General features: G+C 35.4%; 3 protein-coding genes across 6 annotated transcripts; 2 read left to right on the plus strand and 1 right to left on the minus strand.

Annotated features, from left to right (window-relative positions):
* The first annotated feature begins 870 nt into the window (after nucleotides 1-870).
* LOC115712129 (calmodulin-binding transcription activator 4) lies at nucleotides 871-7892 on the plus strand. Of its 4 annotated transcripts, none has more exons than XM_030640364.2 (13): nucleotides 871-1259; nucleotides 1984-2109; nucleotides 2204-2319; nucleotides 2682-2770; nucleotides 3004-3049; nucleotides 3477-3957; nucleotides 4378-4526; nucleotides 4694-4778; nucleotides 4870-5090; nucleotides 5459-6135; nucleotides 6282-6852; nucleotides 7118-7405; nucleotides 7520-7892. In XM_030640364.2, the coding sequence occupies exons 1-13, from the start codon at nucleotides 1241-1243 to the stop codon at nucleotides 7622-7624; spliced, it is 2973 nt and encodes a 990-aa protein (XP_030496224.2). In that variant the 5' UTR covers nucleotides 871-1240; the 3' UTR covers nucleotides 7625-7892. The 4 variants fall into 4 exon arrangements, with proteins under 4 accessions (XP_030496224.2, XP_030496225.2, XP_060969267.1 ...); XM_030640365.2 differs by having other exon boundaries at nucleotides 5005-5090; XM_061113284.1 differs by having other exon boundaries at nucleotides 880-1259; nucleotides 7118-7892.
* A 468-nt stretch (nucleotides 7893-8360) lies between these two features.
* On the plus strand, nucleotides 8361-9965 carry LOC115712723 (nuclear transport factor 2B). The gene is made up of 2 exons (XM_030641062.2): nucleotides 8361-8818; nucleotides 9589-9965. The coding sequence occupies exons 1-2, from the start codon at nucleotides 8522-8524 to the stop codon at nucleotides 9661-9663; spliced, it is 372 nt and encodes a 123-aa protein (XP_030496922.1). The 5' UTR covers nucleotides 8361-8521; the 3' UTR covers nucleotides 9664-9965.
* Nucleotides 9966-10543: 578 nt separating this feature from the next.
* On the minus strand, nucleotides 10544-11791 carry LOC115712722 (uncharacterized). Its single transcript, XM_030641061.2, has 2 exons — nucleotides 11342-11791; nucleotides 10544-11202 (listed from the first exon to the last, which is right to left on the minus strand). Exons 1-2 carry the CDS (start codon nucleotides 11474-11476, stop codon nucleotides 10708-10710), a joined length of 630 nt encoding a protein of 209 aa, XP_030496921.1. The 5' UTR covers nucleotides 11477-11791; the 3' UTR covers nucleotides 10544-10707.
* Between the last annotated feature and the right edge of the window lie 13782 nt (nucleotides 11792-25573).

Raw genomic sequence — 25573 nt, forward strand, 5'->3', positions numbered from 1 at the left:
GACTGTTGTCGTGACTTGAAAGTTGGAAGGTAATCATATAAATCTCAATACTAACATTTCACATCTCTAAACTTATGCTTAAAAAAAAATGACATCTTTAAACTTTAATGGTTCAATACCCACAATTTAATACATTTTCCACCACACAATTCTTAAGCCAAAAAAGAAAAATAAAATTATTAACAGAAAAAAATCTAAAATTATAAATTCACATCCAATTTGTACGAGGATATTTTATTGGGTGAGCACCCAAATCCCATTAAGGGAGAGTGCATTTTTATAATTACTTATTATTATCTAATAAAAAAAAGCATTTTATAACTACAGTAGAACCTCTTAAAAATACTCTATTCAAGAATAACCTCTAATTTGTTATAAAAAAATCAAGTCCCGATTTGGGCCAGTTATAAATAAGAATAATCTCTAAATTGTAATTAGTTATACATTTTTTAAGTCCCGTATTAACAAAATATACCTCTATATAAGAATAATTACATCTTAATAAAATATATACATGTATTTTGTAAATTTATTTATGTAAAATTAATAATTTTATTTTAAATTATAATACATGTATGAAATTATATTTACTCTAAAATATTTCTATTATGATATAGTATTAATGATTATTTATTGTTATTATTGTTACATTGATATTTTTTTGGTTTTTTAATTTTTTTTCTAGTGTAACTCTATTTAGTTATAACCTCCCAATTAGAATATAATTTACTTGGTCCCAAGTGTATTCTTGAATAGAGGTTCTACTGTACTTTAGACAGCACAAATTCGGTAATTATTAGATTGGGTTGAATCATGTGGACCCACCCCAACGAAATTAAGCAATTTCTCACTTAAATGATATAGTGACACATTTTAATTGGGTATATGGAAGGTGCTGACTGGTGACCGTGCTATACTATCGGTCGGTCTTAGTGGGTTTTGGTCTTGTCGCAACGACGTAGTTTTGAAGTCAAATCCTCTCTCTTTTTCTATTTGAGTTTTCGGGAAGAGTGAACCAGAATCGGGAACGGAGCTGGTCCGGCAGCCGGACCCGGTTTTGTTCAGAGAAACATAGTACTCTTGTTTCGTTAAAGTACGGTTGAACTGTAGTTGATTTGATTCACTCTACCACCGGACACCGTCCGTACTTTGTCAACTTCAAATGATTGTCACTTGTTCCCTGGAGCAGTTCGCCCGGCTTTGATCTTGTTTTTTTTTTCTTTTCTTTTTTTCAGCTGAAATGAAAGCGATGCAATCAGGTAAATACTAGTCGAAATAGATTTGTTTGATCATTTATGGTGAGACAACAACCTTAATAAATTTCTCATTTTTTTTTCGATTGTTTCCAAAAGTAATTGTCATGGCCTTGTCCTGGTCCGGATTAAATTAGGAAGTTAAAAATTTGATTACTCTTAGTGATTTGCAGATATTTCTTTATTTTATTTCGTTTTCTTTTCCTAACTCTTTGACTTTGAAGAATTTGTTTTCAATTTCTTGAAGCTTATCGGGCACAGAAATGTTAATAATTGAGTTTAGTTTAATTAGTTAATTATTTAGCTTAGGGTTTCATGTAGAAGGTTTTGGATTTGGAACTGCACAGGTGGTTCATGTTATCTCTGTTATGTTACAATTTAGCATACTTCTTTGAAGTTTCCTTGGAATTTTTAGGTTGCTAACTTAGAGCATCTCCAATAATACTCTCTATTTTTTTTAAGCTAAAAAACTAAAATAAAGTGTCATTTTTATTGTTGTTGCTCTAATCATGCTCCCTATCTTAGAGGGTATTTTTTGTATAGTTGGAGCTTATTTTTTCAAGTCTCACTCCCTATTTTAGCTAAGGAGTGTGTGTAGAGAGCATAGTTGAAGATGCTCTGATAACAAAATCACTTCCTTTTGTACTCATTTTTTGTTAGGGATTATTTATGATGGAAGATTTTTCCAAACTTCAGTCATGATATATAGTTTTGTACTAAATTATTTCAGGGTATGATATTAATGATCTTTTTCAAGAAGCTCAAAGCCGTTGGCTGAAGCCTGCGGAAGTGCTCTTCATTTTACAGAACCATGAGAAGTACAAACTTACCCAGGAGCCGCCTAAAAAGCCAACAAGTAACAATATTCACTTACACTTCTTTTCTTTCTATCTAATTTAGAAGTTGTGTGTGTTTATAATGTTTATGGTCTTAACTGGACTATTTCACAGGTGGATCTTTGTTGCTCTATAACAAGAGGATCCTTCGGTTTTTTCGTAGAGATGGCCATAATTGGCGTAAAAAGAAGGATGGAAGAACTGTTGGGGAAGCACACGAACGCCTTAAGGTCTCTTAAAACTGTCTATACTGATCAAAATATGGTGCATATAAATAATATTCAAGAGCTCAAATATGTTTGATTGTCCCAATTTTTCAGAATTTGTTTGAAAATTTCTAAAGTAAGTTATGCTGGAAATGTGGCGCATACTGGATTTATCATGTTAAATAGTATAATGATTCAACATATATAATGTGCAGTTGAACACTTTCATCAGTGACAGAGTGTTTTGGTACTGAATTGCACAAGCTCTGACTTCATATGTGCTCAGTTTATAACTTTGTTACGTGCTAACATGATTTATTCTGAATTTGATGAAATTCTATACTGAGTTTTTAAATTGAGAGATAACAAGATGCATGTTTGATTAGGTGGGAAATGTTGAAACTTTGAACTGTTATTATGCGCATGGAGAAGAGAATCCCAGTTTTCAGAGACGTAGCTATTGGATACTTGATCCGTAAGTATTCTACTAATTTCGCTGTTATTTTGTGTCTGCTAAGTCATCATTCAAAAATATTTGTTGGTGTCAATTAGACTTAGGACTACACAAACATGTTTATTACAAAATGGCTATGCAATCTACATACCTGATCTCTATTTAAAACTAAATTTGCACACTTACTAAGTATTATATAATTTGAATTACCTGTATTAGATATGTTCACATTTCCCTCTTAATTATATTGGCAGGGCGTATGAGCACATTGTTCTTGTTCATTACAGAGACATAACTGAGGTAATTTTTTAGATTGCTTTGCATCATCAATCCCTTGTCAGTTTTATTCATTAAAAAACATGCAACTGCCATCATTATAGCTGTGCTAGTCTCTTTACACCTTTATATGAATTATAATGGTAGTCTATCTATGGAAGCCAAAAGTTAAATTAAAAAATAGAAAGAAAGCAAGTGATAAGAGAGAATGAAAGAAAGAGGAAAATTAAAATCTCTTTCTACTCTCATTACTAGAACTTCTGCCTAGCTTGCACATTTTATCTAGACTTCCTTTTTTGAAGCACAGGAAAAGACGTTAACCTGGATCAGTAGATACACATTTCGTTGTTTAGCAGCTAACCACTTTGAAAGATTGTGAAACATATTTTGTGGAAGCCAGTAGTTATTTGTTTGAGTTTCAAATCAACATTTGTGTTTTGGTGCTTTCCAGGGAAATTCCAGTTCTAGGTCGGGATCTGGCTCTGGCTCTGGCTCTGGCTCTGCTACTCAACTATCCCCAGAATCATTTTTGTCTTTCAGCCAGAGCCCTAGCCCCTCTAATACTCAAAATGCAGGATCTCTCTTTGTTAGTGATTATCAGAGTTATAGTCCAGGGTCAATAGAAGTTACTTCAGATTCAGTAATCCAATCAAATGGAAACGGGCATTATGACAGTATAGATGGAACAGGAGGGATATTGAGTACAACACAGGGTGATGTTAATCAAGCTTTACGAAAACTTGAGGTGCAGTTAAGTCTAAATGAGGATAGTGTTAAAGACTTCGAGTCACCTAGTAAGCTTGAAGATCCAAATGATCCAGATCTACTGGAATATGAAAATCAGATGTACAATCCAAATACGTTTTTAGATTTTAATGAACCAGGAAATCTTGCAGTTGATCAATGCTATTCTGGATTTGATGGGGTGCCAGGTAACACACACAGGATATATATGATTCTTTGCTCTTCGGTTTCATTTTTTCTTTTTTTGTATTATTACGATTATGATTCATATATTTGTTCTCGTTCTCTTTTTTTTTTTTGGCTTACACATGTAATTTGTTTGCTCTGATTTTTACTTCTTGGCACATATAACCAAAAATTTATACCCAATTGTACCAAAAGCAGCAAGCAGAATGTGATTTGATTATTTTCACTGAAGTAACCTATGCTAAATTAAACATCAAGAACCAGAATTAAGAAAAAAATTCTCTATATGTTTTTTTTTTGGACTTGAATTCTGTACATGCTTCATGAAAATGAGATTGGTAGGATTGTAAAAATCTGAAGTTAAGAAAATTCTTCATCAAAGAACCAGTAAGGACCAAGTTAATGTGGATTCATTATCTTAGGTGACAGTGGTGGAGATCATCGTCAACTTCTTGAGCATGAACATAGGTATGGAGGAAAGGAGTCTGTATCCTGGAAAGAGATGCTTGACTCGTGCAATATTTCTTCAGGTGTTGAGTGCCAGAATAATCATGCATTGTTGAATGGAACTGTGAGTCCCTGATGAATTTTTACAGGCTGTAATTTTGTATTCCCTTGTGACAGATTTTCTTAGTTATTTTATATGCCTTCTTAACTGCTTGTCCCATTTGTAATAACATTAATCTTAATGCACTGAATAAAAACAATTGAACTGTTGACGTCATTCTACTTTGGCAGCACGTAGAATATACAAGAAATGGACCAACTGAAGAGCAGGAATACCTTCAATGGCAGAAATCCAGTAGTAGCATTGTTGATAATGGTATGATACATGCAAATAGCCCCTTTTACCATTATTTTAATTTTAATTTGGTGAAAGCTCCAACAAGTTGACAATGTCCATGTGTTATCAGCTTCCTCAGTGATGTGTCAAGAAGTTGACCATCTTAAAATTTCTTCATATCCATCTTCATCAAAAGTTCTTGACACCAATTCAGAATATTATGCTATGTTGTTTGATCAAGGCCAAACTGGACCACTTGAATCAGGTGTAAGTCTGACTACTGAACAAAAGCAGAAATTTACAATTCACGAAATATCTCCAGAATGGGGGTATGCCACTGAGGCTACAAAGGTATATATCATACAAGATCATGTTCTTCTTTCTAATTTCAACCTGTTAACAAACCAGCGGCCAATACAAGCATCTCCTGATGTTTCTTTATCAAGAAAATAAGAGTACTTTATCCTTGCCTTATTTCACTTTTCTCTTTTAGAGAATGTTTGATATCTATTGCGGTGCATATTACATACTAGCACAGATGAATATGTTTCTTCCAGTGGAGTCTGGATGATTTTTTTTTTTTTTTTTTTTTTTTTTGTAAGGGTGGAGTCTGGATGATAAATACACTGAAATGCAGAAATATCAACTTAGCTACCATACTGGTAGTTATGAGTTAGGGTTCAAAGCCTAAATTATGTATTTTGTATCCTTTTATGCAGATAATCATTGTCGGATCGTTTCTTTGTGATTCATCAGAATCTACATGGCATTGTATGTTTGGTGATGTTGAAGTTCCCGCTCAAATCATTCAAGACGGAGTATTACGTTGTGAAGCTCCTCCTCACCCTTCCGGGAAGGTGACTATCTGCATTACTGCTGGTAATCGACAATCGTGCAGTGAAGTCAAAGAGTTTGAGTACTGTCTTAAGCCTAGCAGTTGTGTTCAAGGTAATCCACCTTTGACAGAATCAACAAGGAGTCCAGAGGAGTTGCTATTACTCGTCAGATTTGTACAGTTGCTCTTGTCAGACTCATCAATGCCGAGAAGAGATAATAAAGTATTGGATGCCCCTCAAAAATTGATAGCTGATGTAGATTCTTGGGATAGTCTAATAGAGTCTCTTTTAGATGGTAGTGGTACTTTATCTAGTACTATTAATTTGATTCTTGAAGAGCTTCTGAAAGACAAGTTACTGCAGTGGATATCTTCTAGATCCCAGGAGCAACAAGATCAGACAGGATGCCCATTATCCAAGAAAGAGCAAGGAATAATACATATGATTGCTGGGTTGGGATTTGAATGGGCCATAAACCCAATTCTTAGTTCCGGAGTGAGTATAAATTTCCGTGACATCAATGGATGGACTGCTCTACACTGGGCAGCTCGCTTTGGAAGGTACTAGAAGCCATTTTCACTAAAAAACAAAACTAGTTCCTTCAACGCCTAAAACTGTTTTCTGGCATACACTAGCTTGATTTTGTGGCTATTGTCCTGTAAAATGTGTACATGTTTTTTTACTATTAACTATTCATCTGTAACAGGGAAAAAATGGTTGCTGCGCTTATAGCTTCTGGTGCATCAGCTGGAGCAGTGACAGATCCATGTTCACAAGATCCAATAGGCAAAACAGCTGCCTCTATTGCAGCCTCCAATGGGCATAAGGGTCTTGCTGGTTATCTTGCAGAAGTGGCATTAACTAGCCACCTGTCATCCCTTACTCTGGAAGAAAGTGAGCTTTATAAAGGTTCTGCTGAGATTGAAGCTGAAAACACTATAAATAGTATATCAAAGCATGGCCTTATCGCCCATGAGGATCAGCTTTCCCTTGAACCTACTTTGGCTGCTGTCCGGAATGCAGCACAGGCTGCTGCACGCATACAGTCTGCTTTCAGGGCACATTCCTTCAGGAAACAACAGAAAGAAGCCATTGATTCTAATATAAATGAAGATGAGTATGGTTTCAGTTTGAACGATATTTCAGCAATGTCAAAGATGAAGTTCCGCAACCCACGTGATTACAATTCAGCTGCATTATCTATTCAGAAAAAGTATCGTGGGTGGAAAGGGCGCAAAGATTTCCTAGCACTACGCCAGAAAGTTGTCAAGATACAGGTACATCACTTTCATTTTTGTAATATTGGCTAAAAAGTATTGTTTGCAAGATGTTTTTAAATGAGGATCTTCTGTCCAACGAGTTTGTAAACCTTGCATTCCTTTGAACTCTAGACTGTTTTGAGCAAAGAACAAAACCTCATTTATTTATTTATTAAAATGAATTGCAATTTATGAGTGTAGTTCATGGAAAAAGGGGGAAATAAAGTGTTAACTATCGTTCTAAGTAGTCTGTTAACTCATCAAATTATCTTATTTTCTGCAGGCTCATGTTAGAGGTTATCAAATTAGGAAAAGTTACAAAGTAATCTGCTGGGCTGTGGGAGTTCTAGAAAAGGTTGTACTAAGGTGGCGACGAAAAGGATCTGGTTTGCGTGGTTACCGGCCTGAGATAGACCCAATTGATGAAAGTGAAGACATTCTTAAGGTGTTCCGCAAGCAGAAAGTTGATGGAACAATTAAAGAGGCTTTCTCACGTGTAATGTCAATGGTGAAGTCCTCAGAGGCACGTCAACAATATATTCGCGTGTTTGAGAAGTATTGCCAGGTTAAGGTAATGAGTCACATTTTATCAGTAGATTGTAACTGTTTACAGGAATCTTGGATTTTACAAACTTATTCCATTATTACCCCAATGGGGTCCCCTTTGTATGAATGTTTCCTGCAGGCCGAACGTGGTGATGAGGGCATTGAAGCAGCAGCAGCAGCAGCATCGTCTGAACTTGCTGATTTGTACGGGTTAGAAGATGTGGATATGTTTTCATTCCCATAGCAGCAACATCAAGTCAACCTAACTTCTTTCTAAATTACCAGTTAGTTAAGAAGCTAAGCTAGTAGATGAGAATTCAGATGGTTGACAATAGATTATTTATGTACATAGTCTAGTCTGGAGTGGAATGGAGTTAATGTAAAGTATGGTTAATGTATTTTCTTTACATTTTATGCTAGTTGTCGTTCATGTAGATGGATTTTCCTATAAGCAACACTTCGTGTTGTGTGAATTTAATCCTTAAGTGCAAAATTAAAGAGTTAATTTTCAAGATTAGCTTTTCATAAATCAGTCATTTCCAATATTCCAACAGAAATATGGTGATTTTGCTAATTTGACAAAACTTTATGCCCTTTGTACAGATCTAGACATAGCACATGCAAGGTGTAAAGAAAACGTAAGTAAATTTTTAGGTGGAAATTACACTCTATATTTTTTCTTATTTTTACTTTTTTTTAAAATTTATTATTTTTACTTTTTTTTAAATATTATACTAATTTTGCTCATGTCACTTCAAGATTCTCTCTACTCTCTTATGTCAGGTATTTTGGGTACAATACATATAAAAAGAAGTATATTTCAATTAAATATAAAATTAGAAGTAAATTTGATTAATTGATTAATAAAAGTGGTATTTTTCAATTTAATCCGGTCCAAGAAGCTTAAAGGATCAACAAAAAGCCCATAAAACTAATAGTAGGCCCATTTTATTTTTGTCCTTTTTAAAAAAGCTAATGTATTAAACATAAAAATAATAATAAAAAATAGGATTGTCATCACTTCACTTCCCTCGCAGTCTTTCATCTCATTCATTCTCTTATTTAGATTTGCATTTAGCGTGAAACTTAAGCGAAAAACGAAACGCTTTTGGCGGTGGGTAGGCCTTGATCGGAGTCGGAAATGGATCCAGACGCAGTTTCAAAGGCATTCGTGGAGCACTACTACTCCACCTTCGATACCAGCCGTGCCAATCTGGGTACCCTATACCAGGACGCCTCCATGTTGACCTTCGAAGGTCAGAAGTTCCAAGGGGCCCAGAACATCGTAGCCAAGCTCGCTAGTCTTCCTTTTGAGCAGTGCAAGCACAACATCAGCACCGTCGATTGCCAGCCCTCTGGCCCAGCCGGTGGAATGCTTGTCTTCGTCAGCGGCAATCTCCAGCTTGCCGGCGAACAGCACGCTCTCAAGTTTAGCCAGGTACCTCCCTATTTCTTCTGCTTTCTTTTTATTTCCTCCATTTATTTGTTTGGTTGCTATTATGATTCTGGATCTTTCGATAGGGTTTTAGGGTTTCGGACCAGACCTTTTTTTTTTTGGTTGATTCATTGCTGATTGATTTGAGATCACTGTTTTTTTTTCCTTGTAAAAGATTGGCGTGTGTATTCGATTTTTAACAGTTGGAAAGCGAAAATGAATTATTTGATTTGAAATTATTGTCTTAATCCAGCTAATTATTCAGCTGATCTATCTGAAATTGAAGCAGCTATTAATTGATTTTGTTACTGTTCTTGGCAATTGGTCTGGTGATTTCAATTTATTGATTAATCTACTTTGCCTGTTAATCTTATGTAGATACGATATTATGTCTGCTACTGTCGCTGTTTTGTGTGTTTGGAATGATACTTTTAGTGTATATGTGGTTTTGCATTAGGTATGGTTAATTTGTTTCTGGGTTCCTTGATCACTTTTCTTGAATTGAATATATTCATTAATTGCTATAATATTCATGAGTTGTTCAAATGGTCAGACATAAATGGTGGTTAGTTTTTGATGTTGAAGTCTCCCTTGACACCTACTTTGGTATCTAAACATGGGTTATAGTATTTTATCATCTTGTGTATAATGTTTTTCCTTCTGGGGTTTGCTTAAACTTGAAATCATGGCTGTTTTTTGTGAGCTTATTAGTGGCAATGTGTATGTATGGTGTCAAATAACCTAAGTGATTGTGTATTTGTTTTCATTTTCAGATGTTCCATTTGATGCCAACACCACAGGGAAGCTTCTACGTGTTTAATGACATTTTCCGGTTGAATTATGCATGAATGAGAACATTCTCTGCAATTCGAAGAGAAGATGGGAAATGATGTCTGCATTGTTTGGGAAACAAACCAGTTTGCTATTATCACTCGTTACTTTTAGACTTCTCAAATGAAAAGTTGGAATTTTTATTTTTATTTTTTAAAATTTTAAAAAAATTTGTTGTTTAAGTTGTAGTTTCCCCATTGTGTCTATGGTTCTGAGTTTTTCTTGGTTGTGATTGGTTAAATGGATTCAAGTTACTTTCCTGATAACTATTGAATTGAATTCGGTACTGAAGGCTTAAATTGAAGTTTACCTTTTCACATTATCTTTATTAATGTTGAATTTTAATAATAGTTATAATCCAGGAAGTTTCTATGAGGCAAATCTTACCTTTCCGTTTCTTTTCAGGTCGTAGAATGCACCTATAAACAAATAAAGAAGTGTGTATTTGGCTTTATTCCATTTATATTGTATGTAGTCACAGACTCAAATTGTCAATTCATTCTTTCTCATCGAATCATCTAACAATTGACCAAAAATTGATAACTGCCTACATGTGGAAAAATGATAGACACCATTTTTCCCGGCCAAACAATTGAGAGGAGGAAAAATGCATAAAGGTGCGAATCAAATTATATAGCTTTTTTTTACTCCATATTAAAAAGTAAAAGAAAGAAAGGAATAACATTATTTAAACTTCGTTTCTAACTATTGGCTAGCATTGTTGACAGATTCTGTACTTTGCCGTTTTTGTTTTTTTATTCCATTTTTCATTCCTTTCAGTTGATCACAATCATAATGGCTCTGCTAAAGTAAGCTCAAGTTGATAATAATAGTTCTCTCTGCTGTGCTGTGGTTTGAAGTCATTTAGGCAGACAAAAGCATTTTCGACAACAGCTCTTCTTGTATGTAGTGATAGAAATGCTACTAGAAACAAAATAGCAAACAAGTACAATAAGAGGTCGATTATAGAGCAAAAAAGATTTTCACATCACAACTGCACACGCACACACATATATAAATAGTAGGTATATATATAAATAGAAGAAACAAACAATAAGACATTAGTGTTCTTCTTGGTTAGAAGAAGTTAAATCCTGCAATTCCACATGGGGAAGCTCAGGAATCTTGAGGGAAGGGAGTGAAGGAGCTTCAAATTCAAATGGGTTGTTGTGGTTTTCTTCATCTTTGCTATTATTTGTATCACCTGAGCCTTTCAACATCCATGTTAATATGCCACCAACGGATTTAAAAGGGTGGTTAAATCCTTGTTTAATTTTCAAAATGAGAGACACCTCAGATATTTGCCAAGCAATAGTGAGAACAATCATGGTTGAAAGAAGCCAGTGAGTTAAACGGTTCTGATTCTTAACCTTCTTAAGTTCTTTTACAATCTCTTCTTTGTCCAAAATATCAGAGGAGCCATTATTACTGTCCGATTCATTTGAAGCCTCACTCTTTATCTCTTCATCTATATCATTATTATCACCTTTTTCTCCTAGTTTCTTTAAGCCCACTACGTCTTGCTCTAGATTGTTTTCTCCTTTTAGTGACTCCAACTGTAAATAAATTTAAGTTGAAACAAACCAATAAATACCCGATTAAGTTTCTTCAATTGCAACAAACCAAAATTTAAATTCAAAATCTTTATACCAAGAACATGTACACATAGATTGAAAAAAGAAACGAGAGAGAAACCTGAGAGAGCAATCGGGAGAGCAAGAGCTGATCGTCGTCGTCATCTTCGGAGATTTCTTTGATTTGTCTCTGTTCCTCCTTGAGCTTCTGGATGGCGACATTGACGAGCTCTAAGTTGGGATCTTCTGAATCCATGGCTCTGGTTGGTTCTCAAATAAATCTTTGGATTTTTCTCTGTGAATTTCAGTAATGAAAATTCAGATGAGTATGTCACGCATGATTCTTTATGAGGACCACGTGGCATTTTGATATCTGGACACGTGGTAATGGGCAAGTTCGATCAAATCCACGTGTAGTCATCATGTCCGTTTATCTACTTTCTCTTCCATAATTAAACAAACTCAATAGTTGCTTTCCTTTTGAGAAAAGAAATGGAACTTTTCTACATAAACACAAAAATTGACCTCCACCTTATTCTTAGCTGTATAATGCACAACTTGTTAACAAATAATTTCTGATTTTATTACGACAGTTCCATATTTATACTAAGTTACAAAATAAACCGTATTTTGTTTAGTAATAATTAAAAAAATATACACTAAATCAAACTTTAATTATTTCAAAAGAAAAAAAAGAGCGTCTACCCACTTTGTGCTCTGAGGCAGTTACCGTCCTGGGGTTCTATCAGTTTTTCTTCCAGTTTTACTCAGAATTTAGCAGTTTCTATCAGTTTCTTGTTTTCTCCTTTCTCCACGCTCGTTCTTTATCTACTCTTCTGCTTTTTCTTTCTTTTTCTCTTCTTTCACTGCTGTACATTGGTTATTACTCTCTTATTGATCCATTCACTAACAAAATCAAAGCAAAAATAACTTTAACTGAGGATGAGGAGTCTGTTTCTGACTTCGATGACACTGAAGCTATTTCTCCCCTGGCCTCCGTCGACTCAGTCCTTTATGCTAAATTTTTTACAAAGAAAAAGGTTTGGTTGTCTACATTGAAAAAAGAAATGGCTGACCACTGGGATGGGAGATTTCCAGTTAAAATTTCTGAATCCTCAGACATGTTTCTGCTTACTTTTGGCTGTGAAGGAGATAAAATTAGAGTTCTGCATCGTGAGCCTTACCACTTTCAGAACCCCATATTGTACTACAGACTCCGGAGGTTGGGAAAAATTTTACTTCGGATGATTTAAAATTTACTCCTTTCTGGGTGCAAGTTTACTGCCTCCCCTTCCTAAGCAAGACCAAGTCATTAGCAACTGCTCTTGGTAACATAATTGGTACATTTATTGATGTTTTTGAGGATTCCCTCAATGAAAGTTAGGGCCCTTTCTTGCGAATCAGAGTAAACATTGATGTCTCTAAGCCTCTTAAGAGGGAACGAATGATTTCTTTGACTCATATTCATGATTTTCACTATGAGAGACTGCCTGAATATTGTATGGAGTGTAAGAGAATTGGCCATTCTTTTAACAAATGTTTGATTTATCTCGAAAAAATTGACAATGGTGAAGAGCCTGAACTTGAGTACCAGCCATTTATCAAAGATTCTGCTCTTCCAACTTATGATCGATATGTGGACTAATATAATGAGCTTAATACCATAAATACAATCATTAACTATGTGCCTAATATTTATTCTCTACTATAATGGTATAGTTAATAATTAATTAATGTATTAGAGGCACATGAAAGCACCTTAAAACTATAATTGGCCCATTAAATTATAATCTACTACTAATTATACTCATTAGCCCAATAAGCCTAATAAAACCACTTAAGGTTAGGTGTTGGATATATAAGGGGTTAATATGTGTTAGTATGAGATGAGAGTGTGTGTGGTGATAAGAAAAAGGGTTTTGCTTTCATAAGCTCCTCTTCTACCATCTTGGGATACATTGAAGGTTTTTAGTTCATAGCAACAATGGAGAATGCAAATATGGGAGGTATGTGTTTTTTTCTTTTTTAATATTATTTGTGATGCTCTAAATAGAGTATTGATCTTGGTTGATGATTATGAGTAGTAAAGATTAGCATTTAATGTGTTTTTGGTTAGCTCATAATCTATAGAAAATTAACAATTGGTATCTAGAGCAATATTTGATTTTAGAGCTTATGAACTTAACCCATTTTGTTTTATGATTTATTTTATTTTCGGATTAATATGTTTGTTAATAGGTAATGTGAGATTAAATGTTGTAGAATGGGTTTTTTCTTAATATTTGGGACTGTTGCTATATGATTTTATAGTGAAATATCAAGTTTTTATAAAGTTCATTAATGGAGGAAAACTCATTTCGGGTTCAAAATATTTTATCTATTATTTTGTGTTTTTTGAATTAAATGGGTACTGGAAAATAATAGTGGGTTGAAAATAGAACAAAATCCCTTAACGGCGTCAGATTTGGTGGTCGGAGGTGATATATTCGGCCGGGTCACGAACCGGGTCGCGCCGATCTGGATTCCAGACCCACGGACCCGTGTGAGCAATTTCGGGTGACAGGGACGACTCAAAAACGACATGTCGTTTGCCTCTGTCGGGCAAAACGACATGTCGTTCACCCTATTGGTTTAGCTCAGCCGAGAAAAAAATGACGGGTTGTTTTTGACCCTGTTTGGATGTCATTTTGGGGAAAATGACATGTCGTTTCCTTAAAACGACATGTCGTATGGACAGCGACCCAGCCCCCTTTCAGCGCGAACGACGGGTCGTTTTTGGACCCCCTGCGCTACTTGTTTTGTCCAAACGACATGTCGTACGAACCTGCAAAAAAAAAAAAAGAGGAAAAAGATGGGCGCGTGGGGGCGCGTGCAGGGGTGTTTTTTGGGCCACTTTTCCACCATTTTCATGTTTTTTAATTCTCTATTATTTTTGGTATGTACAATACTAATTGCATGAATTTTGTTCATATTTGATTGATAATTTTAGTATTGTGGCATAAATTTTGTGACTTATTTGAACAATTAGTGCTTATTTTCTTGCCTATCGTAAGATTAAGCATGGAAAATTGTTTGGTAATGAGGAACACTTAAATATTAATTTATTTAAGTATTGTATTTTCCTCCAAATAACATTAAGATCTTTATAAATAATTAATTATCCTATCGATGATGGTTGCTTCTTAAAGATGCTTGATATGGTGAAGAAAATTATTAAATATTATGAATCACAATTTTCTATCCTTTCGATAGTAAATTAATGTATTTGATTATAATATTTAATAGATTGTTCTTACCTGTGTATGAGTTCCATCTTGTTAATTTTTCTGAGAACTCTAGCATGCATAATGATCATTTGTTATTTTGTGATCATTTATTTATGAGAAGAGAGCACAAATGACATGATTATGTTATAACATGCATTTAATTGTTATTGGTCTTGTTTCTCATCAGCTTTAAGCAATCCAAGAACCTCTACCATGTTGACGCTGAACGAAACTAACCACAAGCAGTGGGTAGAATCTCTCATGATGAATTTAACTCTTATGAGAGTGGATTTGGCCTTGAGAACTGATGCACCTCTGAAACCTACTATTGATACCACTGAAAAGGATAGAAAGTCCTACGAGGATTAGGAGCATTCCAATCGTTGTTGTCTGATGCTTATGTGGTATCACATGGATAAGTCCATTCGTGATAGTATTCTCCAAACTGTGATTGCAAAAAATTTTCTCAATGCAATCAAGGAGAAGTATAAGAAATTCTCAAAGAATGAGAAAAATGAATGCCTGACTTTGTTCCATCAGACCAATTATGCTAATTCAGGTGACATTAGATCTCACATTGACAAACTGATGGGTTGTTACCAAAAGCTCAAGGGCATGGGATTGGATCTTGGTGAGGATTACATGGTGTGGTTTGTGATGGAAACCATTCCCTCTTAATTTGATTCGATCAGATCAAGCTATAATGCTCAAAAGGAGCAATGGACCGTTTAGGAGATGAATGCCATTCTTGCTAAGGAAGAGGAGGACTTGAAAAAGGGAAAAGCAATAAGCATCTCCATGGTAACGAACCCAAGCAATTCTCAGAAGAGAGAGTCCACTTCTAACAACTCTAGTGACCAAAAGTCTACTTAGAGAAGAAAGGCAGTGACAAATCGAAGAAGGCCGAATAGTTCGGAAGGGTATGTATATATGGAAGACGATACTAAAGTCAGAATAGAGTTTTTTGGGACTGTTAGACTACTAGTTAAATACAGAACATTCTTGGAATTGCAAGATGTTGCTTACTTGCCCTCTATTCGAAGGAACTTGTTTTCTGTATCTATTTTGGATAGACTAGGTTATAGTCTTCTTTTGGAACTGGAAATCTTATTTTGTATCGTGACTCTATCAGGGTTGGTAATGGAAGTTTATGTGAAGCTTTATATATAAGCTTGATTTATATGATGTTGTTTCTGCTACTTCTCACTCTTGCCTTTCTTCTTCTTCTTTTAATGCTGTTGTTGGTTCCAAACGTACAAGATTAGAATTGAAATCTTCCATGCTTAGGCATAAACGTTTGGGCCATATTTCTAGAGATAGAATGGAGAGATTGGTGAAAGATGTATAAAAAGGAAAGTTAACTGCTAAGGTTAGAAAGAGTAAGTCAGATAAGTGCACAGATGTATTGGAGCTTATTCACACTGACATTTGTGGGTCTTTTGTTCCACCTGCTATGGGTAGCTATAAATACTGCATTACCTTCATTGATGACTTTTCCCGATATGGTCATATTGAGCTCATTAGTGAAAAATCTGAATCTTTAGATGCCTTTAAGATTTTCAAGACGAATGTTGAGCTTCAAAAGGGAAAGAAGATTGAAGTTGTCAATTCTGATAGAGGTGGAGAGTATTATGGGCGTTATGATGAAACTGGAAGGAACCCCGGGCCGTTTGCCAGATACTTGTAGAAACGTGGCATTGATGCAAGATATATATAATGCCAGGTACACCCCAGCAGAATGAAATTGCTGAAAGAAAAAATCACACACTTCTTGATATGGTACATTGTATGTTAATTCATTCTAGCTTACTAGAGTTTTTATGGGGTGAGGCATTAAGGACTATTGCTTATATCTTGAATCAAGTGCCTAGCAAGTCGGTTCCAAAGACGCCATACGAGTTGTGGTCAGGCAAGAAATCGAGTTTGCATTACTTTCACGTTTGGGTTTGCGAGACTGAGGTAAGGCCTTATAACCCTAAATCTAAGAAGCTGGATTCGAAGACTATCAGTGAGAGTTTTGTAAGCTACACTATTGGTTCAAGAGGTTCTAGGTTCTATTGTCCCTCTCACACCACCAGGGTGATGGAATCAGACCGAGCTGTCTGTTTTGAGGATGAATTTGTTTCAGGTCAAGGGTCAAAAGAAATTATATTCAGGGAAGAACGTGTCTATGTCCCTGTACTTGTTGCTTCCGCTTGCGCTTCCGTTGCTAATCCTACTAATGATCCTATGATTGAACAAGTTCCAATAGAAGCTCATGGTGAACCTTAAGAGCCAGTACAAGATGAAAATCTTGATTTGGGGGACGATGAGGTTGTGGTTAGAAGATCACAAAGAGCCTGTAGGCCTGCTATTCCTGATGACTATCTTATCTATATGCAGGAACATGCGTTTAATGTGGGAGATGATTCTGAGCCAGCCAGTTACCAAGAAGCAGTGAATAGTCCTAAATCTGCATTGTGGGACATGAAAGACCTTGGAAATGCTTCTTATGCGCTTGGGATTCAAATCCCTCAAGATAGGGCCAATGGTATTCTTCGTTTGTCTCAGAAAACTTACATTGATTGGATCTTGAAAAGATTCAACATGCATTCATGTTCTTCTGGGAAGGCATCGATAGTGAAGGGTGACAAGTTCTCAAAGGGCCAATGTCCACAAAATGATAAAGAGAGAGATGAAATGAAAGTTGTTCTATATGCGTCACTGGTTGGTAGCCTTATGTATGCTCAAATATGCACACGCCCTGATATTGCTTTTGTTGTTGGCGTGTTGAGTAGTTACTTGAGTGATCACGGACTTAGCCATTGGAAAGCGGCTAAGAAGGTCATGCGGTATCTTTAGGGTACCAAGGATCATATGTTGACCTATCGGCGAGCTGACACTGTGGATATAGTTGGGTTCAGTGACGTCGATTATGTGGGATGCGTGGACGATAAAAGGGTCCACTTCAGGCTACATATATATGATGGGTGGAGGAGCTGTATCGTGGAAAAGTGTCAAGCAAACACTCACAGCTTCATCCACAATGGAGGCAGAGTATATGGCGTGTTATGAGACTACTTGTTAAGCAATATGGCTGCGAAATTTCATTTCAGTACTAGAAGTTGTAGACTTTATCGCGAGGCCGCTGAAATAGTATTGTGATAATTCCGTGGCAGTAGCTTTCTATTAAATGTTAGAAGTACTTTCCGCTCTAAACACATTGACATAAGGTACTATTTTGGCAAAGAGAAAGTTACAAAGTCTCTTATTTCCATTGAATACACGCCTAGCACTGGCATGTTAGCAGACCCACTAACGAAAGGCTTACCCATATGTGTATTTTTTAGAACATATTGCCCGAATGGGACTGTTGGGAGCCTAGCTTGTTAAGCTCAATGGGAGTTTATTATTTATGTATTGGACATGCTAGAATTTTGTACGGATTGCTTATAGCTTGTATTTTGTTAAGAACATGCATTATGATAATGAAGTCACTTCTTTATTGTTGTTACATATGTATGCTTATACATATATGTTGTTGTTCAAGAAGTGACAGGTACAAAGCGAGATGAATGCGCATAATCTCAATTTTGTTGTACCTCATGCATGTTTAGTTTGATTGTTAATGAATAAATGTCTTCAAGGTCAATTTATACATAATATAGGTATCCTGTCGATACGATATTATGTACGTCTTAATTGGTTACCTTATGTGTGATAGACAATGTTATGGTGGTTGATTATATTGTCCAAGTGGGAGAATGTTAGAATTATTATTGTGGACTAATATAATCATGAGCTTAATACCATAAACACAATCATTAACTATGTGCCTAATATATATTCTCTACCATAATGGGATGGTTAATAATTAATAAATGTATTAGAGGCACATGAGAGCACCCTAAAACTATAATTGGCCCATTAAATTATAGTCCAGCACTAATTATACTAGTTAGCCCAATAAGCCTAATAAAACCCCATAGGGTTAGGTGTTGGATATGTAAGGGGTTAATATGTGTTAGTATGAGATGAGAGTGTGTGTGGTGATAAGAAAAAGAGTTTTGCTTTCATAAGCTCCCCTTCTACCATCTTAGGATACATTGAAGGTTTTTGGTGTCATAGCAACAATGGAGAATGCAAATATGGGAGGTATGTGTTTTTTTTTTTTTTTTTATATTATTTGTGATGCTCTAAATAGAGTATTGATCTTGGATGATGATTATGAGTAATAAAGATTAGCATTTAATGTGTTTTTGGTTAGCTCATAATCTATAGAAAAATTAACACGATATAGAACAGATTTTTCTAAAGGAGATGCTTGGCTATTGTTGACCCGACTTGCAAAAGAAAGCTTAATCTCAACCATTCTCAATTACAATTAAGAGGATTGCCTCAACCTCGACATTTGTATGGTGTTGAATCTTCTCAAATCCATGAGAATTCTGGTGTTGATGAGAATGTCGGCAATGCATCTACTGTGGATAGATCACTTAATGGTGATCAATTAGTTTCTGGCTCTGAAGAACCATCTGTTACTTTTAAACTGTCCACGCTAAATCAGTATTCCATTATAAGTCACCAACCTGTTGGGGGTAAGGTGAATAAAGTGACAGCCAAATCCTCCATCGATGACCCCTCAAATAATTACTGATCTCTCAGCAATTTACATGCTAATGATATCTTTACCATTGTCCAGTAACACCTTTGCAACTTACCCTCCGCCTACCCATACTATCACTATCCACAACAATAAACATTTGGTGAACTCTCCAATTATTTTTCCCATGTCTGAGGCTACTTCAATTGCTTCTACTGCTGCTGAATTGCCAATTGAAAAGGAAAATTTGCATCCAAACCAGCAAATTAAAAGACACAACGATGGAATTTTCTGAGGCAAACTCTAAAAAGATGCAGAGGAAATACACCAAATGTATTCACTTCTACCTTGTTAGTTGATGCTGAAAATCATCACTAACTTTTTGATGAAGTCATGGATTCTGCTGGTGCTAACAATAATACTGCGGAGACTGTTTTACTGTCACGCAAGCAGCCATGAAAATCATCAGTTGGAGCGCTCGTGGTTTGGAGAACCCGGATGGTATCTGCAAACTCCGTTTGCTTGTCAGAGAGCAAACCCCTACTGTTCATTTCATTATGAAAACTAAATTAGCTTGTAATTCTATTTTTCGTATTCGTAATCTTTTACATTTTAATAATGGACTTGAAGTCCCCAAGTAGGATTTAGTGGTGGTTTGATGTTACTTTCGAATGATGATGTTGGTGTAATTTTACAAAATTTCAATACAAATATTTTCGATTGTTATGTGGGTTTTCATAATGGACCAAAATGGTACTTTTCTGCTTTCTATGGGGCTCTAGCTACAAAAAATCGATGCCATACTTGGACTCTGTTGAAAAGACTTAAAGATGTTGCTCCAATGCTTCCATGTATGGTTATTCGTGATTTCAACGAAATCCTTTACAACCAAAACAAACAAGGAGGGGGCTTGCATAATGAAAATCAAATGGATGAATTTCGTCATGTATTGGATTTTTGCCTCTTAAATGAGCTGCCTTTTGAAGGTGATTCGTTCACTTGGATTAAAGGAAGGCATAATGTGGACACCATTAAGGAGCGCTTGGATTAGTGCTTTTTTGTGTATGATCCACCAGGATTATCTATTTTTGTTGTAACTATGCTCATTGTTGTCGTACTTGTGCTGGGTTTACTTCCCAAGCCAGTTTTCAATAGCTTCATTTGTGTCCTCGCTTCCTCTTTACGCACAAAGACTTGTGCTCTTTTATTGAACTCGTTGATGTTCCTCACAGGGCGACCGTGGAGATCATCCCATAACTCAACTCCTTCCATAGATAAGTCAGTTGTGATCCCTGCTTAAAGTGTTGTTAGTTGAATACTATCATTCAGGTTTCTGACTTTTGTAGCAGCCGTACTGAAGCGACTTGACTACGCCTTAAGAGATTCCCCAGGTTGTTGCTTTATGTTGGTCACGGATGACACTTCAGGTCGACGATCTCTTGTAGCTTGAAACTGCTTTTTAAATTCCCTCGATAGCTGTTCCTAAGATGTTATGGAATGATGGGTGAATTTATCGAACCAAGTGCTCGCATCCCTTCTTAAGGAGGTTGGGAATAAAATGCAACGCAAGTTATTGATACATTTCTGGCTCTCATAATAGTGTTAAAGTTGTTTAAATGAGTGACTGGGTCTGTGGGCCTATCATACTGTGAGACATGTGGGTTCTTAAATCCCTGAGGAAAATCTGAAATTAAGATATCTTGATGGAATGGCTTGGTTTCTTTGTCTGAGTCATATCCTGTCAATTTGTCATGTTCTCCATCTTGATATTTTCCGAATTTATCCTCTAGTTTAATTATTCGTAGCTGGATGGGATCCACTTGTTGCTGATTTTCATTTTGATTAACTTAATTGTGCAAATCAAGTGCATTTCGGTTTAGACACTCGTGAAGGTCAGACTGTCTTTGATTTGGGTGCTCGCGAAAGTCAGGCTGCCTTTGTTCATAGTTACTTACAGCTCTTGTCTCTGAGTAACTCTCGGATCGATAACTTCGTGAGTTACTTATACTTTCTTGGTCAACATAATAACGCCGACATCTCCTCCCTTCTCGTGTTTTTCTACTCGACCGACTATGCCCTCGAGACCTTGACTCTCGTGCTTGAGCTTGTTTCCTCTTGCACTGGCCTTCTTCTTTGGAAAAGATTAGACACACACCCTCTATTTAAGTACATGTGCACATTGTCTCTATCCACTCGAGATGGACGTTGAGTATGTCTCGGAGGAAGACCACTTGTCCTTGGCTGATTTCTAAGATTTCTCTCATTATCATGAGGAAATCCTTGATTCCCTGATAGAGGAGGCCTTGCTTCTTTATGTTGGAAATATTTTACCAGGATCTAGATTTACTACCAAGTATGTTTGATTAACATCCTAATATGAATTCTAAAACAATGAAAATAAACACATAAGAGTTTAAGAAAACCTTACATTGGGTGCAGCGGAATATAATGACTCCTTCCATTCAGATCTCTAGCCCTTGATTCCTTTCTGTAGCAGAGCATTATCAAGATCTGAATCTGGATCCCTTTCTCTCCTTCTTTGATGCTGATTATCCACAGTCTTACATACTATGATTGAGGTACCACTTGATGTGTGTGGGCACTACTCTATCACTCAAGGGAATTTTGAAATTAGAAGAGAAGAAAAGAGAGAGAAGGGGCGGCTTGGCTTTTTTCTGAAGGAAACAATGTGCAAAGTTATAAGTTTCCTGAAGCCAACACTTTCTATTTATAGAATGCCCTCTATATTTAGGTTAGAATTGTGTGGCATTAAAATAATGGAAAAAATAAAATGGTAAACCTCTTGCATAGTGGGCGACCCATATAAGGAAATTGGGCCTCACTTTGCAACTTTCCCATTTTGTTATTTTTTATTCCCATTTTCTCAAAAATGCCAATTTTTCAATTTAACCATTTAAATGCCAATTCTAATTATTTAATAACTAAAAATTAATTATTAAATAATATTGCCATTTAATATATTTATTAATTTAGACATATAAAGTATCTTAATTAATAAATAAACCTAGAATCTCTTTTCTTTACAATTTCGCCCTTGCTTAGTGAAAATTCATAAAGTAGACATAGTCTAACTTTCAGAATTATAATTGATTAATTAAAATCAATTAACTGAGTCTTACAAGCAGTATGGTCTCAACTAGTATGGGGACCATGGGTCTATATAACCGAGCTTCCAATAAGTTGAACCGAATTTACCAAGTAAATTCCCCAACTTATTAATTCCTTATTGAATCCACTCTTAGAACTTGGAATTGCACTCTCAGTCATATAGAACGCTCTATATGTTCCACGATATAGACACTGTAAAGGGATTAAATTACCGTAACACCCTACAATGTATTTTATCCTTAAAATACTTAACCCTGTATAAATGATATTTCAGCTAAGTGAAATGAGTACTCCACCATTTCTTTTCGTTTAGTAAAGCTCGAAGGAAATCATCATTTACTTTCTATTCGCCAGATAGAAGCTATAGATTCCATATTTATGTTAGCGCTCCCACTCAATTGCACTACCGTGTTCCCAAAATGTACGTATCACCCTGACCCAAAAGTAGGCTTTACTAACAAATCAAAGAACATGAATAACACTCTTGAGATTGAACCTAATCATATCAGTATTAAGATCATTTGATCTAGGATCAACATGTGATATTGAATTGAATAAATATTACGGTAAATTCTAATATATCTAATCAAAGTTCAATATCGGTCCCTTCCGATGTATACTCCATACATCCGATACTACTAAACTTTGCCAATGTCCTGGAAAGGACATAAAATTTGTCCAAGGTGTAAGAATACCTATCGTTGATTATACCATGTCAGTCTAAATCCAGTGTTCTGACAAATCAGGGAATAAACTTTCGAACATATAATTAAGATTATATTCCACTGTGCTGACAACACTATAATCATTAACAAATTCATATGTTCTTGACTTAAATAGAATTCATACATTATATATATAATCATGAAATAAATCATGTGAACCATGCAACATAAAATGTTATTTCTGATCTTTATTAATAAGTAAATCTAATTATATTGAAATGGGTTTTATTTAGGGTACAAAACCCAACAAACTCCCACTTGCACTAATATAAAACAAAATGTGCATTTCAAATAATCTAAACACCTTGATATACAAATCAAGTGTAATAGTAGTAAACTCCTCGTAATAGGATCTGACAAGTTGAATTAAACACAACCTCTTTTCCACCATTACTCTTCCTTAATCACAAAATCCTTGATAATGTGAAATCCCTCTCTATATGTCTACTCTCTTGGGATACTGGATTCTATACTTTTAGCAACTACTCTTTGGTTATTCAGGAAGTAACACTAGTAGTTAAGGCAAGTTGGAACGGTGCCACAAAAGTATAGAACTTTCCTTAGACTGAATAAGTACCTTTCCTGCAACTTTAACATTCAGTCTCTTTCTGGTAGACTAAGAGACTTCAAATAGGTTTTCACACTTCTCCAAAATCACTAGTCCACCCCAAGAGTAATCACCATTTTATCAGTAGACTTTCTAGCACAAAGGCAAGTCTTGAAATCTGATGTGGTGTAGTCTAAGAGTTTTAAACACACCCTTATTGACTAACATATAGTTCCTCTTCTTAATCTTAAGATTTACTTGATTGTCTTCCAATGTTCCTTTCCTGGATTAATCTGATACCTACTCATTACTCCCACTCAACAGCAGGTGTCTGGTCTAAGGCATACAAAAGTATATCTGAGACCTCTCACTGTTGATTTAAGAAATTCTTTCATGGCTTTATCTTTTCTGGAATAGTTGAGACTTTTCCTTAGGTAAATAAAATCTATGCTTAGAAGTTGTGAAGCTTCTATAGATTGCCATTGGAAAGAAAATGCTTCAGCATCTTAGTAAAGTAAGTTGCTTGCATTAGAGTAAGTAATTACCAGGTATACCACAAGCCATAGGTTTAGATAAACTCAAACCTATAATACTAGGAACAGGAAGTTTTATTAAGTCCATTGAATAGACTTATTAACGAAAATTTCCTTTTATGTCCTTGTAATAGAAAACTTTAGGTTACTCCATGTGAATGGATCAAACTATAGCTCTCTTGGCTTTTCTTCTTAGTTTCTTATCTTGACAATCCATTACTTGTTTAAACTCACAATGGATTTTAATCACTAGTGTCTTCCAAGTCATAAGAAGGTGAGTTCCTAGAAACTCTCCCACTACGACAAGGTACCGTGAATTATGTCTAAGAAAACTAAATGGTATTGACCTCTTCGGTTGTGTTAAGACAACAGAGGCAGTGGGATCATCTTGTAAAGAATAAGATGATAGAACACTTTTGGAATCAAGATCAAATTATCTCCTTTATTTGCTACTTTATTTTCAGACTTTGTCATTTTCTTAGAAAAGTAGTATTTGTTTAAACAAACACTTTCTTATATAATGACTATGGGATGGTCCACCCCTAATCACTTAGAATAGCTAACAAATATGCAAACCAGGGTTAGCATTTCTAGCTTTTCTTAAGATTTCGATTAGGTCATCCATGAATCTAGTAATGATTTACATTAAGTGTACAACCATTACATCATTCTGAAATTATATTACCATAGAAAGATTTAGGCAACGACTAGTAACTAATTATCAATATGCAAATTGAATTTCTGGGGAGGTAAGTTTGGATATAATTCAAAAATCAAATTAATGATCTTTGAACTGCATATCTACTAACTTTTTCTCCACCCCTATCAGTTCGCAAGATCTTTAACCACTTAACTTGATAGTTTTTCACCATTGCTAGAAATTCATAAAATTTCTCAAACATTTCAAATTTCTTTTGCGTAAGGTAAAATCTAGAGTGATCGTTTTAAGAATACAACGAGAACTCATATCCACCCCTGAATGTACATCCATCTGCGAATCAGATGAACTTACTTTCAGTGGATATATGCATATTAACTCTTTGCAGAGATTGATCTTGTCAAAACCACTATGAACAAGATACAAAAGCCATAGATTTATTTGGTTGTGTCTCTTGATGACTTGATTTAGGTACATCAAAGAGTTCTTAGAATAGTGCAAGTGGATTCTGGTCACAGAATACTCAACTCATACAGTTTGAATCCATTGATAGAAAATGGTTATTAAACACTTGTGAAAGTGTAACTGTATGATGAGTAATTCTTTCTTGGACCACCACTACTAATTTAACTCTAAGTTGATTTGCCCATACAAGTAGGAGATTTCTAAGATTGAGGATTTATATCGTTTCGGGTTAGAATTTCGGGAATATAATCATATTCGTCATTTAATTTCTTAAGAGAAAACATAGAATGACTTTATATGATTTATAGACCATTCATCCAATGATATGTCATTGAGCTAATTCGAAATGAATAAGCTAAGAGGAATTAGGATAATTTCGTTTTAAATAAGTATCCAACGATGCTCCGATTAGCGAGAGTCAAAGTAATCTTATTTATACAATCTTCTT

This window comes from Cannabis sativa, chromosome 4, assembly GCF_029168945.1.
Source record: "Cannabis sativa cultivar Pink pepper isolate KNU-18-1 chromosome 4, ASM2916894v1, whole genome shotgun sequence".
Taxonomy (NCBI): Eukaryota; Viridiplantae; Streptophyta; class Magnoliopsida; order Rosales; family Cannabaceae; genus Cannabis; species Cannabis sativa.

Excerpts from the sequence above, each read along its gene's own strand:
- LOC115712129 (XM_061113284.1), top strand. Across the intron at positions 3,050-3,476 it reads ATTACAGAGACATAACTGAG|GGAAATTCCAGTTCTAGGTC; the intron begins GTAATTTTTTAG and ends GGTGCTTTCCAG. Across the intron at positions 5,091-5,458 it reads ATGCCACTGAGGCTACAAAG|ATAATCATTGTCGGATCGTT; the intron begins GTATATATCATA and ends CCTTTTATGCAG.
- LOC115712723 (XM_030641062.2), top strand. The coding sequence starts at position 8,522 with ATGGATCCAGACGCAGTTTCAAAGGCATTCGTGGAGCACTACTACTCC. Across the intron at positions 8,819-9,588 it reads ACGCTCTCAAGTTTAGCCAG|ATGTTCCATTTGATGCCAAC; the intron begins GTACCTCCCTAT and ends TTTCATTTTCAG.
- LOC115712722 (XM_030641061.2), bottom strand. The coding sequence starts at position 11,476 with ATGGATTCAGAAGATCCCAACTTAGAGCTCGTCAATGTCGCCATCCAG. Across the intron at positions 11,203-11,341 it reads TCTCCCGATTGCTCTCTCAG|TTGGAGTCACTAAAAGGAGA; the intron begins GTTTCTCTCTCG and ends ATTTATTTACAG.